The following is a 13454-nucleotide window of genomic DNA, read 5'->3' as shown; positions in this document are numbered from 1 at the left end:
ACACTATCCATTAAGAAAATTCCTTGGGGGCTGGTGCTGTGGCATGGCGGGTAAAGCCACCGCCTGCAGTGCAGGACATTCCACATGGGCGCCGGTTAGTGTCCTGGCTGCTCCACTTCTGAGCGAGCTCTCTGCTGTGGCCTGGGAAAGCAGTAGAAGATGGCTCAAGTCCTTGGGCCCCTGCACCCGTGTGTGAGACCCGGAAGAAGCTCCTGGCTTCAGATTGGCACAGCTCCAGCCATTGCGGCCCATGGGGAGTGAACCAGCAGATGGAAGACCTCTCTCTCTTTTGGCCTCTCCTTCTCTCTCTGTGTGTAACTCTGACTTTCAAGTAAATAAATAAATCTTAAAAACAAGAGAAAAAAGAAAATTCCTTAGGTGCCAATCCAAGTTTATAAAATTCATAATTGGGGATATGAAAGTGCAGGTAGAAGGAATTACTTCTTTTTTTCAAATGAATTAATCAAAAGATTCCTTTGAAAAACATGCATGATTCCACAATATTTAAAAACCTACCCTTTTTTGAGTGGGCATTTAGCCTAAAAGTTGGAATGTCCCATTCTACGTTGAAGTACCTGAGTTTGATTCCCAGCTCTGGCTCCTGTCCCCAGCTTCCCACCAATGCAGACTCTGAGAGGTAATAGCGATGGTTCAAATTGTTGGGTTCCTGCCACACTTATGAGAGACCAGGATTGCACTCCTGGCTCCTCCCTAGCCCAAGTCTAGCCCTGGCATTGTGAAGTAAACCAGCAGATGGAAGCTTTCTCTCTCGTTGCTTATTAGTTTTTCCAAAAAAAAAAAAAGAGAGAGAGAGAGAGATTTATTTTATTTATTTGAAAGGCAGCATGACAGAGAAAAAGGGAGAGACAGAAAGAGATCTTCCACCACCCCCTGATTCACTCCCCAGTGGCCACAATGGTTGGGGCTATGCAACACCAAAGGCTGAAGCCTGGAACTCCATCCAGGTCTCTTATGTGGGTGGAAGGGGCTCAAAAACTTGGGTCATCTTATTCTGCTTTCCTAGTCACATTACCAGGGAGCTGGATCAGAAGCAGAACAGCCAGAACTTGAACCAGTGCTCCAAGTGGGATACTGGCATTACAAATAGTGGCTTAACCTACAGCACTACGACATTGGCTCCTTTGCTTATCAGTTAAATAAAAAATTTGCATCTATTTTTTTCCCAAGAAGATAAAACTTTATATAATATACAATAAAACTATGCAATACAATTTTGTATCTGTTAAAAAAATTCACTTTTAAGGAAATCATTGTAGAATAGATTGAGCTCTAAAATGTAAAAGCAATAAAAGCAATACATATGTAAGAAATTAGGGACATGCTCAATCAGACTTGCCCCAAATGGTAGAGTTAGAAATGTCCCAGGGGATTCCAATTCAATCCCATCAAGGTGGCATGTACCAATGCCATCTCATTAATCCAAGTGATCAGTTTCAGTTCACAATTGATCATAATGATAGGACTAAGAGTCAAAGGGATCACATAAACAAGACTAGTGTCTGAAAATACTAACTGATAGAACAAAAAAGGGAGAGAACGATCCAACATGGGAAGTGGGAGACACAGCAGACTCATAGAATGGCAGATGTCCTAAACAGCACTCTGGCCTCAGAATCAGCCCTTAAGGCATTTGGATCCAGCTGAAAAGCCCAAGAGAGTATTTTAGGCATGGAAAGCCAAGACACTCTGGCAAAAACAAACAAATAAACAAACAAACAACAACAACAGCAAAATCTAAATGAAAGATCTCTGATCTCTGTGAGTGAGATCCCAGTGGAAAGAATGGGCCATCAAAGAAGGAGGTACCTTTCTCTGAAGGGAGGAGAGAACTTCCACTTTGACTATGACCTTGTCTAAATAAGATTGGAGTCTGTGAACTCAAAAGGCTTCTATAGCCTTGGCAACTCATGACAAGAGCCTAGGGAGATTACTGACACCATAAACAAGAGTGTCAATTTGTTAAGTCAACAACAGGAGTCACTGTGCACTTATTCCTCATGTAGGATCTCTGTCCTTAATGTGTTGTCTAATGTGCAGTGATGCTATAACTAGTACTGAAACAGTATTTTACACTTTGTGTTTCTATGTGGGTGCAAACTGTTGAAATCTTTACTTAATATATGCTAAATAAATCTTTTGTATGTAAAGATAATTGAAAATGAATTTTGATGTGAATGGAATGGGAGAGGAAGTGGGAGAGGGGAGGGGTGCAGGTGAGAGGGAAGTTATGGGGGGGAAAGCCATTGTAATCCATAAGCTATACTTTGGAAATTTATATTTGTTAAATAAAAGTTTTAAAAATAAATAAAATAAAGTAAAATGACAGCCTGGGCCCAAAGCCAAGAAATCACAGTTCTGCCTTTGGCTTTGGGGGCAGCTATAAGAGTAACCCATGTAAAGGTTTACAGTTATTAGAGAAACAAACTTCTCTTAATCTGAAAGATAAAACCTTCTCCTTTTCCTGAGCATTAGAAATGGTTGGTCAGTGTGATAGCTTCCTTGCTCATCCCAGCAGTGATTCTATCAGCTTGACATTGTGGTTTATGAAACGGGTGTTGAGAGAGAGTAATGGGATTTAAACTCCAATTCTTTTCAGCTGCTGGCTAGGATTAGCGAATGGAAATAAATACACAGAACCCCTTTGCTGTTTTTATAAATCCCAGCTTTGATGTAGGTTTAGGTTTTAAACATCTGAAATTTCTCCAGAGATGACATATAAAAACTACTAGTGGAAAGGTACAGAAAAACCTACCTTGGGTTAAAGAATCTACATCAGTTTTACTCCTAGACAGCATTTTGGGAAATGATCTCCATCAGATTTTATTATTACTGATCACTCTGTACTCCTTCTTGAACATTTATCAACAAATTGCTCCAATAAAAGTACTTCTAATAAAAATATATATATGTAAGAAAAGAAGAATATTAAACTGCATTTATGAATAGTTTACTACTAGTAATGGTTGATTGATGACTACCAGAAAATGGTTGATTGAGTTTGGCTAAAGGTAGTTTAAGGTTATGAAATACTTATGTTTGGATTATTTTTCTTTAGAAAAAATAGAAGAAAATTTAAAATCAAGATCTGTTGAACTTTTTCATTACCTTAAGGATACACCTGAGGTAGGTTTCATTCTGTATACTTATAATTAACAGAAATTCAGGTTGGCCTTAATAATTTTATACATACCTCTATAAATCTCAAATTAAAATAGATTTTGGATTCAAAGGCATATAATTTTAAAATAATTTCAGCTCTGATATTACACGAGACTCTACTTTGTATAGATAATATAAAAATGTGTTTTCTTCAGATAAAACTATAAATGCTGTTGTCCTGACTGTTGATGTACAATGTAATACTTTATCCTTTTTAGTATTTTTTGTTGTTGTTCTAGTACTAGTGGTTGAACTCTGTAATTAACACACAATTATTCTTAGGTGTTTAAATTTTGACTGAAAAGTGATCCCTGTTAAATATAAGAGTGGAAAAAGAGAGGGAGGAGATGTACAATTTGGGACATGCTCAATCGGACTTGCCCCAAATGGTGGAGTTAGAAATGTGCTAGGGGATTCCAATACAATCCCATCAAGGTGGCATATACCAATGCCATCTCACTAGTCCAAGTGATCAGTTTCAGCTCACAATTGATGGCTCTGATAGGTCTAAGAGTCAAAGGGATCACATAAACAAGACCAGTGTCTGCTAATACTGATAGAATCAAAAAGGGAGAGAATGATCCAACATGGGAAGTGGGAGACACAGCAGACTCATAGAATGGCAGATGTCCTAAACAACACTCTGGCCTCAGAATCAGCCCTTAAGGCATTTGGATCTGGCTGAAGAGCCCATGAGAGTAGTGTAGGCATGGAAAGCCAAGACACTCTGGAAAAGAAAAAAAAAGAAGAAGACCTAAATGAAAGATCTCTGTGAGTGAGATCCCAGTGGAAAGAATGGGGCCATCAAAGAAGGAGGTACCTTTCTCTGAAGGGAGGAGAGAACTTCCACTTTGACTATGACCCTGTCGGAATAAGATCAAAGTCGGCGAACTCTAAAGGCTTCCATAGCCTTGGCAACTCATGACTAGAGCCTAGGGAGATTACTGACGCCATAAACAGGAGTGTCAAATTGTTAAGTCAGCAACAGGAGTCACTGTGTACTTACATCCCATGTGGGATCTGTCCTTAATGTGTTGTCTAATGTGCAGTGATGCTATAACTAGTACTGAAACAGTATTTTTATACTTTGTGTTTCTGTGTGGGTGCAAACTGATGAAATCTTTACTAATTATATACAGAATCGATCTCCTGTATATAAAGATAATTGGAAATGAAAAAAAAACCTGGTGTTAAATTGGAAATGGCATAGAAAATTAATTAATTTGAAAAAAAAATTATGTAGGATCTCTGTCTTTAATGTGCTGTACACTGTTATTTAATGCTATAACTAGTACTCCAACAGTATTTCTTGACTTTGTGTTGCTATATGGGGGCAAACTGTTGAAATCTTTACTTAATATATACTAAACTGATCTGTAAATAAAAATTGAAAATGAATCTTGATGTGAATGGAAGGGGAGAGTGAGTGGGAAAGGGGAGGGTTGTGGGTGGGAGGGAAGTTATGGGAGGGGAGAAGCCATTGTAATCCATAAGCTGTATTTTGGAAATTTATATTCATTAAATAAAAGTTTAATGAATGAAAATAAAACTATAAATGCATAATTTAAACATCTTACTTTATAATATAAAAATGTACATCATTTGTTAATCTTATAATATGTAGCTAATACCATTTTTAAGCAGCTACAGTTAACCAAAGTATATAATTGCAATAATGACTACTATAAACAGGTTTAAATGCTACTGGAGAAGCTTTTTGAACAAGCAGTTAGGATGCCACTTGGAATGCCCTCATTCCATGTAGGAATGCCTGGGTTTGAGTCCCAGCTGCATTCCCAATACCAGCTTCCAGCAAATATGCACCTTGAGAGGTAGAAGGTGATAGGTCAATTTTCTGCCTCCGACATGGGTGACCCAGATTGAGTCCAGGCTTCAAACTAACCCAGTTCCCGCTGTTTTGTGGGCATCTGGAGGAGTAGGTCTGTGGATGGGAACATACTGTGTGTGTGTGTGCGCATGTCTGTGTGTTACTCTGGACTTCAAACAAAAAAAAATAATTTTTTAAAAAAGAGAACCGACGAGCCTGGCATTGTGGCACAATGGGTTAAAGCCCCAGCCCGCAGGTTAGGCATCTCAAATGGGTACTGGTTCATGTCCTGGCTGCTCCACTTCTGATCCATGTCTCTGCTACTGCACCTGGTAAAGCAGCAGAGGATGGCCTGAGTCCTTAGGCCTCTCCACTCACCTGGGAGACCCGGATGAAGTTCCTGGTTCCTGGCTTCCTCTGGGTCTTCCACGTGGGTAGCAAGGGCCTCAGAGCTCAGACCATCCTTTGCTGCTTTCCCAGGCACATCAGCAAGAGCTGGATTGGAAGAAGGGCAGCCGGGTCTTGAACCGGCACCCCTATGCGATGCTGGTGTCAAAGGTGGCAGCTTTACCCACTATGCCACAACAGCTGATCTGATCATTTCTTACACTTTGAGGTTTCCTTTCCCCCCTGAAATTTCTAATTGCCTTTCTTTTTCTTAGAGAATGATAATAATACTGAATATCGATAGATAAGTAGTGCTTGCATGTTTCAAGAACCTATTCAAGAATGATACACTCTCAACAACCCAACAGAGTAGGTACTGTTATATCTATTCTGTGATGAGGAAAAAGAGGCACAAAGAACATAAACATCTTGCCCCAGATCACATCGCATGTGACAGATCTAGGGAGAACCCAGCCATCTGGTGCATGCTCTGTTAACATCAAGGTCTTCAGTCTCCAAAGTGAAAGCATGTAACTTTCTCACCACGTGTGAGCATGACCACGTTTCTTACTCATTCTCTCTATCGAATGCACTTCATTCCAATCTTCTTGGAGGAAGTTTTCATAGGGCCCAATGACTTCTTGTTCCACATTTGACCCATTATATTTAAGCCTCCTTACATTTGTTACATGGCTTAGTTTTCCAGAGTCTAGTATCCCATGTCTTCTTATTTCTTCTTGGATTTAATCTTTATTTTCCTAGAATATGTACTCAATAAACTTTCCAAGAAATGGAACATGAATATCTGAGAGAGTATTTCTTCTTTCCAATATACTGGATTAATAAGTTGCCTGAGTAGCATTAGGCTTCAAAATAATTTTCGCTTTAACGTAACTTAATGTTGTTATGAAAAGTTCTTAATCATTGAAAGTAACCTCATTTTTTTTCTAGCAACTCTTAAGATCTCGTCTTTATCAGTGTTGCTCTGAAATGTCTTTATCATTTTCTAGGTTTGGCTGTTTTATTTCAAATTATGCTATTCATTGCTCATGGACCGGCTGTACAGCCAAATATCTTTCTTTAGGCCTAAAGAGTCTTTTTATTATTTCTGGATAATTTCATCTTTACTACTTTTCCTATTTTCTATCAATAAGATATTAGATTCATTGGACATATTTTCTTTTTTTTTAACTTTTATTTAATGAATATAAATTTCCAAAGTACAGCTTATGGATTACAATGGCTTCCCCCCATAACTTCCCTCCCACCTGCAACCCTCCCCTTTTCCACTCCCTCTCCCCTTCCATTCACATCAAGATTCATTTTCAATTCTCTTTACATACAGAAGATCAGTTTAGTATATATTAAGTAAAGATTTCAACAGTTTGCACCCACATAGAAACACAAAGTGAAAAATACTGTTTGAGTACTAGTTATAGCATTAATTCACAATGTACAGCACATTAAGGACAGAGATCCTACATGAGGAGTAAGTGCACAGTGACTCCTGTTGTTGACTTAACACATTGACACTCTTGTTTATGGCATCAGTAATCACCCTAGGCTCCTGTCATGAGTTGCCAAAGCTATGGAAGCCTTTTGAGTTCACTGACTCTTATCATATTTAGACAAGGTCATAGTCAAAGTAGAAGTTCTCTCCTCCCTTCAGAGAAAGGTACCTCCTTCTTTGATGGCCCATTCTTTCCACTGGGATCTCACTCACAGAGATCTTTCATTTAGGTCATTTTTTTTTTTGACAGAGTATCTTGGCTTTCCAAGCCTAAAATACTCTCTTGGGCTTTTCAGCTGGATCCAAATGCCTTAAGGGCTGATTCTGAGGCCAGAGTGCTGTTTAGGACATCTGCCATTCTATGAGTCTGCTGTGTCTCCCACTTCCCATGTTGGATCGTTCTCTCCCTTTTTTGTTCTATCAGTTAGTATTTTCAGACACTAGTCTTGTTTATGTGATCCCTTTGACTCTTAGTCCTATCATTATGATCAATTGTGAACTGAAACTGATCACTTGGATTAATGAGATGGCATTGGTACATGCCACCTTGATGGGATTGAATTGGAATCCCCTGGGACATTTCTAACTCTACCATTTGGGGCAGGTCAGCTTGAGCATGTCCCAAATTGTACATCTCTTCCCTCTCTTATTCCCACTCTTATATTTAACAGGGATCACTTTTCAGTTAAGTTTCAACACTTAAGAATAACTGTGTATTAATTACAGAATTAAACCAGTAGTATTTTTTATTAAACTTTTATTTAATGAATATAAATTTCCAAAGTACAGCTTATGGATTACAATGGCTTCCCCCTCTCATAACTTCCCTCCCACCCGCAACTCTCTCCTTTCCCGCTCCCTCTCCCCTTCCATTCACATCAAGATTCATTTTCAATTCTCTTTGTATACAGAAGATCATAAATCAGTAGTATTAAGTAGAACAGACAAAAAAATACTAAGAGGGATAACGTATTAAGTTGTTCATCAACAGTCAGGACAAGGGCTGATCAAGTCACCGTTTCTCATAGTGTCCATTTCACTTTAACAGGTTTCCTTTTTGGTGTTCGGTTAGTTGTCACCAATCAGGGAGAACATATGATATTTGTCCCTTTGGGACTAGCTTATTTCACTCAGCATAATGTTTTCCAGATTCCTCCATTTTGTTGCAAATGACCGGATTTCATTGTTTTTGACTGCTGTATAGTATTCTATAGAGTACATATCCCATAATTTCTTTATCCAGTCTACTGTTGATGGGCATTTGGGTTTATTCCAGGTCTTAGCTATTGTGAATTGAGCAGCAGTAAACATTAAGGTGCGGACAGCTTTTTTGTTTGCCAATTTAATTTCCTTTGAGTAAATTCCAAGGAGTGGGATGGCTGGGTTGTATGGTAGGGTTATATTCAGGTTTTCTGAGGAATCTCCAGACTGACTTCCACAGTGGCTTAACCAGTTTGCATTCCCACCAACAGTGGGTTAGTGTCCCTTTTTCCCCACATCCTCTCCAGCATCTGTTGTTGGTAGATTTCTGAATGTGAGTCATTCTCACCGGGGTGAGGTGAAACCTCATTGTGGTTTTGATTTGCATTTCCCTGATTGCTAGTGATCTTGAACATTTTTTCATGTGCCTGTTGGCCATTTGGATTTCCTCTTTGGGAAAATGTCTATTGAGGTCCTTGGCCCATCTCTTAAGTGGGTTGTTTGTTTTGTTGTTGTGGAGTTTCTTGATCTCTTTGTAGATTCTGGTTATTAATCCTTTATCTGTAGCATAGTTTGCAAATATTTTTTCCCATTCTGTTGGTTGCCTCTTCACTCTCCTGACTGTTTCTTTTGAAGTGCAGAAACTTCTCAATTTGATGCAATCCCAATAGTTAATTTTGGCTTTGACTACCTGTGCCTCCATGGTCTTTTCCAGGAAGTTTTTGCTGGTGCCAATATCTTGCAGGGTTTCTCCAATGTTCTCTAATAATTTGATGGTGTTGGGTCGTAGATTTAGGTCTTTAATCCATGTTGAGTGGATTTTTGTGTAAGGTGTAAGGTAGGGGTCTTGCTTCATGCTTCTGCACGTGGAAATCCAATTTTCCCAGAACCAGTTTTGAATAGACTGTCCTTGCTCCAGGAATTGGTTTTAGATCCTTGATCAAATATAAGTTGGCTGTAGATGTTTGGATTGATTTCTGGTGTTTCTATTCATTGGACATATTTTCTAAAATGCTTTTTGAGATTTTTTTTTTGTCTTTGAAAGTTTGGCCTTCATTATGAGAAATTTCTCAGTTTCCTCTTTCAGTCCGTTATCTGCACTTTTGTTCAGCAGTTATATTTTCACTTCCCAATGTTTCTAAAACCCTGTGGTTGTCTATTTCCCCTATAAAATCCTGTCACATTTGTTCTAAAAAAATTTCCAAAGATATTAGAGTTCATTTTCTTATGTTCTTTTAGTTTCTTAAATTATATGTTTCTTCTGGTACCAGGTGTTCTTTTTGTTGATCATGATATGTATCTTTGAAGTTGCTAATTTTTATCCAATCTGGCTGTTACGTGGTTGGAATATGTCCTTCCAAAATTCACATGTGGAAGCTTAATTACAAATGTGATGGCATTAAGAGCTGGGCTTTTAGGATGTGATTCAGTCAGAAGGGCTGAACATTTCTTGAACAGAATTAGGGACCTTAGAAGAGCCGTGTAAGGGAGTTGTTTGCCACTTCTTGCCACGTGAAGCATGACGACGAGGGTTCACCTGTGGAACGGAGCATGGACCCTCACCAGACAGCAACTCTGCCAGAGCTTGATCCGAAGGCTGGACTTCCTAGCCTTCAGAAAAGTGAAAAATACATTCTATTGTGTAATGAGTATTCAATTTTTAAAAATGTTTTTTATTCATTTTTCATTTACTTGAAAGGCAAAGAGAGAATCTGTGGACTCATTCCCTAAGAACCTGCATAGCCATGGCTGGGTCAGGCCTCACCCAGGAGCCAGAAACTCCATCTATGTGTCAGGGGTAGAAACACTTGAGTCATCATTTGCTGCCTTCCAACACATTAGCAGGGAGCTGGATTAGAAGCTGTAAGACAGATAGAGGTGAAGAGAAATCTTCTATCCACTGGTTTACCCTCAAAATGCATGCAAAAGCCATGGCTGGGCCAGGCAGAAGCCAGAAGCCTGGAACTCAACCCAGGTTTCCCACATGGATGGCAGGGACCCAACTACTGGAGCCGTCACCTGTTATCTACCAGGGTGTGTATTAGTTGGAAGCTGGAGCTTTAAGTGGAGTCAGGCCTTGCACCCAGGCACAGCAAAATGAAATGCAATTGTCCCAAGCAGTTTCTAACTACTGCACCAAATGCCAGCCTTTTCTCTTCTGCAGGTTTGCTTTGTTATCCATAAAGTAGTAGTGATAATGTCTGTCTTATAGGGAATTTTGAGAATAAAATATAGCATTATATTTGAAAGCATTAAACTAACAGACAGCTGTTAGTTACCATAATTAAACATTCCAAATATGAATTATCAAGTAAAAATGATTTTTAAATATACACACAATAAAAATTAAGTTCTGTGATAGTTTTTCATTTCGCCTGCTGTTCATCTGGAAAATGCAGAGCCCTTGCATATTCTATTTTCACAGCCTCTACAAGCCTGTGGAAGTTCCTTCAGCTCTACAGTCTTGTCTCCTGTACTCAGCTCCCACACTAACACTTGTGAAAAGGAAAAAGACTCTATTTCATGCACAGGTATTCAAATTGCATGTTTATATTGAAATAACTGAAAGTTAACTGTATCCAAATTTAAGATGTAAGCTTGAAGAGTACTATTTTTGAACATTCACCATATTTTTTTACTTAAAAACAGATGAAGACACTGTATTACAAAAGTGGTAAAGTTCAGATTCCTTAGGATGGCATATAAGCTCTTTCCAGTCCTCCTTCTTCTGGTTCTATTTTTTTAAAGATTTATTTATTTATTTCGAAAGTTAGAGTTACAGAAACAAAAAGAGACACACAGAGAAAAAGATCCTCCATTTGCTGGTTCATTCCCCAGAAGGGCTGCAACAGCCAGGACTGGGCCAGGCCAAAGCATTACAGTTACAAACTTCCTCCTCCATCACTTAGTCCCACTCTTATTTTTTACTGAGCTCTATTTTCAATTGACTTTATACACATATGATTAACTAAGTAAAAAAGTTCAACAAATAGTATGAAAAAGAGAAAAAAACTGTCCCTCAACAATCAAGACAAGGGCTGTTGAAGTCATTGCTCCTCAAGGTGTCAATTTCACGTCCACAGCTTTCCTTTTAGGTGCTCTATTAGTTCTCACAGATCGTGGAAACATGATATTTGTCCCTTTGGGACTGGCTTATTTCACTATGTATGACGTTTTCCAGATTCATCCATTTTGTTGCAAATGACAGGTTTTCATTTTTTTTAACCACTTTGTAGTATCCCATAGAGTATATACCCCATAATTTATTTATCCAGTCTTCAGTTGATGGGAAATTGTGTTGATTCCATGTCTTAGCTATTGTGAATTGAGCTGAAATAAACATAGGGGTGCAGATTATTCTTTTATTTGCTGATTTCATTTCCCTTGGGTAAATTTCCAGGAGTGGGATGGTGGGGTCTTATGGTAAGTATATATTCAATTTCTGGAGTATCTCCATAATGTATTCCACAGTGACTGTACCAGTTTACATTCCCAACAACAGTGGATTGGGGTATCTTTTTCCCCACATCCTCATCAGCATTTGCTGTTTGTTGATTTCTTTATGAAAGCCATTCTAACTGGGGTGAGGTGAAATCTCATTGTGGTTTTGATTTGCATTTCCCTGACAGCTGGTGATCCTGAGTTTTTTTTCATGTGTTGGTTGGCCATGTGGATTTCTTTTTTTGAAAAATGTCTGTTTAATTTCTTTGTCTATTTCTTAACTTGGTTGTTTTGTTGTTGTTGAGTTTTTTTTATCTCTTTATATATTCTGATTCTGAGTTGTGTGTGTTCTCACCCTTCATGTAGGTCTACTGTGTCCCTCCAATTTGCACAGAGTTCCCTCTGCTGTTTTCTCCCTAACTCCTCCCAAGACTGCACTCTTTCCCTTACTTTTTAACGTTGTCTATGTATGTCTAGTGAATCTCTTGGCATTTTCTTTCAATTCATTAATTCCACAAAGTTGCTCCCCCCAGCTCTTTGCCTAGATGCTTCCTTTTCTCTACTCAGATTTTACCTCAAATATCCCCTCCTATGAGAGGTTCTCAATTGCCATCGTAAGTGCAGTAACATGTTTATATTCTTGCATAATACTTACAAGGACTTGGAATTTGTGTATGCATTGATTTATTTGTTGATTTACTTGCTTATTGACTAGCTCCTCCCTCTGAAACAGAGCTTTCCAACCAGTATACTGGGGTTATGAGTTCACTAAAATATTGATTTTTCAGCCCTGGAGTCTGACCTTTGACCCTATGGAAGCCTGTCACAGTACACTCAATATTTATCCCAGTGTTTGTACAAAACATATCAATTAGAATGTTCTCCATCGGGTAGAAAATGTTAGGAGGGGCTGGCACTGTGGCATAGTGGGTAAATCCACCACAGGCAGTGCCGGCATCCCATATGGGCAATAGTTCAAGTCCCAGCTGCTCCACTTTTCATCCAGCTCTCTGCTATGGCCTGGGAAAGCAGTGGAAGATGGCCCAAGTCCTTGGGCCTCTTCATCTATGTGGGAGACCTGGAAGAATCTCCTGGCTCCTGGCTTCAGATTGGCACAGCTCCAGGCATTGCAGCCATCTGGGGAGTGAACCAGCAGATGGAAGACCTCTCTCTCTCCCTCTCTCTGCCTCTGCCTCTCTGTAACTCTGACTTTCAAATAAAATAAATCTTTTAAAAAAAGAAAAGAAAATGTTATGAGATATTTTATACAAGATATTTTCAAGATGCCATAATACATACATGTTTTATATGAAAATCTTTTTCCATCTCAGCTCAAATTGAAAACAAAACTGGGAAATCATTGGATTCTCTTGTCCACTTAGAAGATGGTGTCAATAAAAGGTAACTTGTTTTACAATTTTTAAGTAATCTATCAGTACATTCAATTCAGTACATTCAATTCAGGGTCACAGCAAATGCATGATATTTACTATAGCACAATTGTCATGCTAACATGATATTAATACAAAGAGTAAAAATTCAATCTATTTCAGACACAAATATTTTACTCTATTAAATGATGTTTGTGGTAGTAGGAGTTTTGCCTTTTATCTTGTAATAGGGCAGAATTAATTCATCCTGGCTTATTATTAACATTTAGTTCCATAAGACAATCCAATGAATGGTTCAAGACTGCTTAGTCAATAGGTATCACATCTAGACTGTAAACTCAGTCAAATGGAGACAAGGACATGGGAAAATGAATAGCGAGAATACATTTATGTTTTTGAAGTAGAGGCAAAAATCTATATGAGAACACAGATGTGAAAAAATAGGTCTTTATTTTTTGTATAAGGTTCTGATTTTGGTTTTTCAAGATGCTAGAATAGGGAGGGAGCTTACTGTTCT

General features: G+C 38.6%; 1 protein-coding gene across 1 annotated transcript in view; it reads left to right on the top strand.

The window, feature by feature from the left end:
- Positions 1-13454, top strand: part of C5H1orf141 (chromosome 5 C1orf141 homolog) — a 63085-nt gene that overhangs the window by 38811 nt on the left and 10820 nt on the right. Inside the window, exon 4 of the mRNA XM_062190092.1 lies at positions 12878-12947. Within this exon, the coding sequence (XP_062046076.1) occupies positions 12878-12947 (70 nt within the window). The remainder of the gene's footprint in view (positions 1-12877; positions 12948-13454) is intronic.

Source organism: Lepus europaeus, chromosome 5, assembly GCF_033115175.1.
Source record: "Lepus europaeus isolate LE1 chromosome 5, mLepTim1.pri, whole genome shotgun sequence".
Classification (NCBI taxonomy): Eukaryota; Metazoa; Chordata; class Mammalia; order Lagomorpha; family Leporidae; genus Lepus; species Lepus europaeus.
The sequence above is the reverse complement of the archived record's forward strand: the minus strand, read 5'-3'. Positions and strand labels throughout refer to the sequence as shown.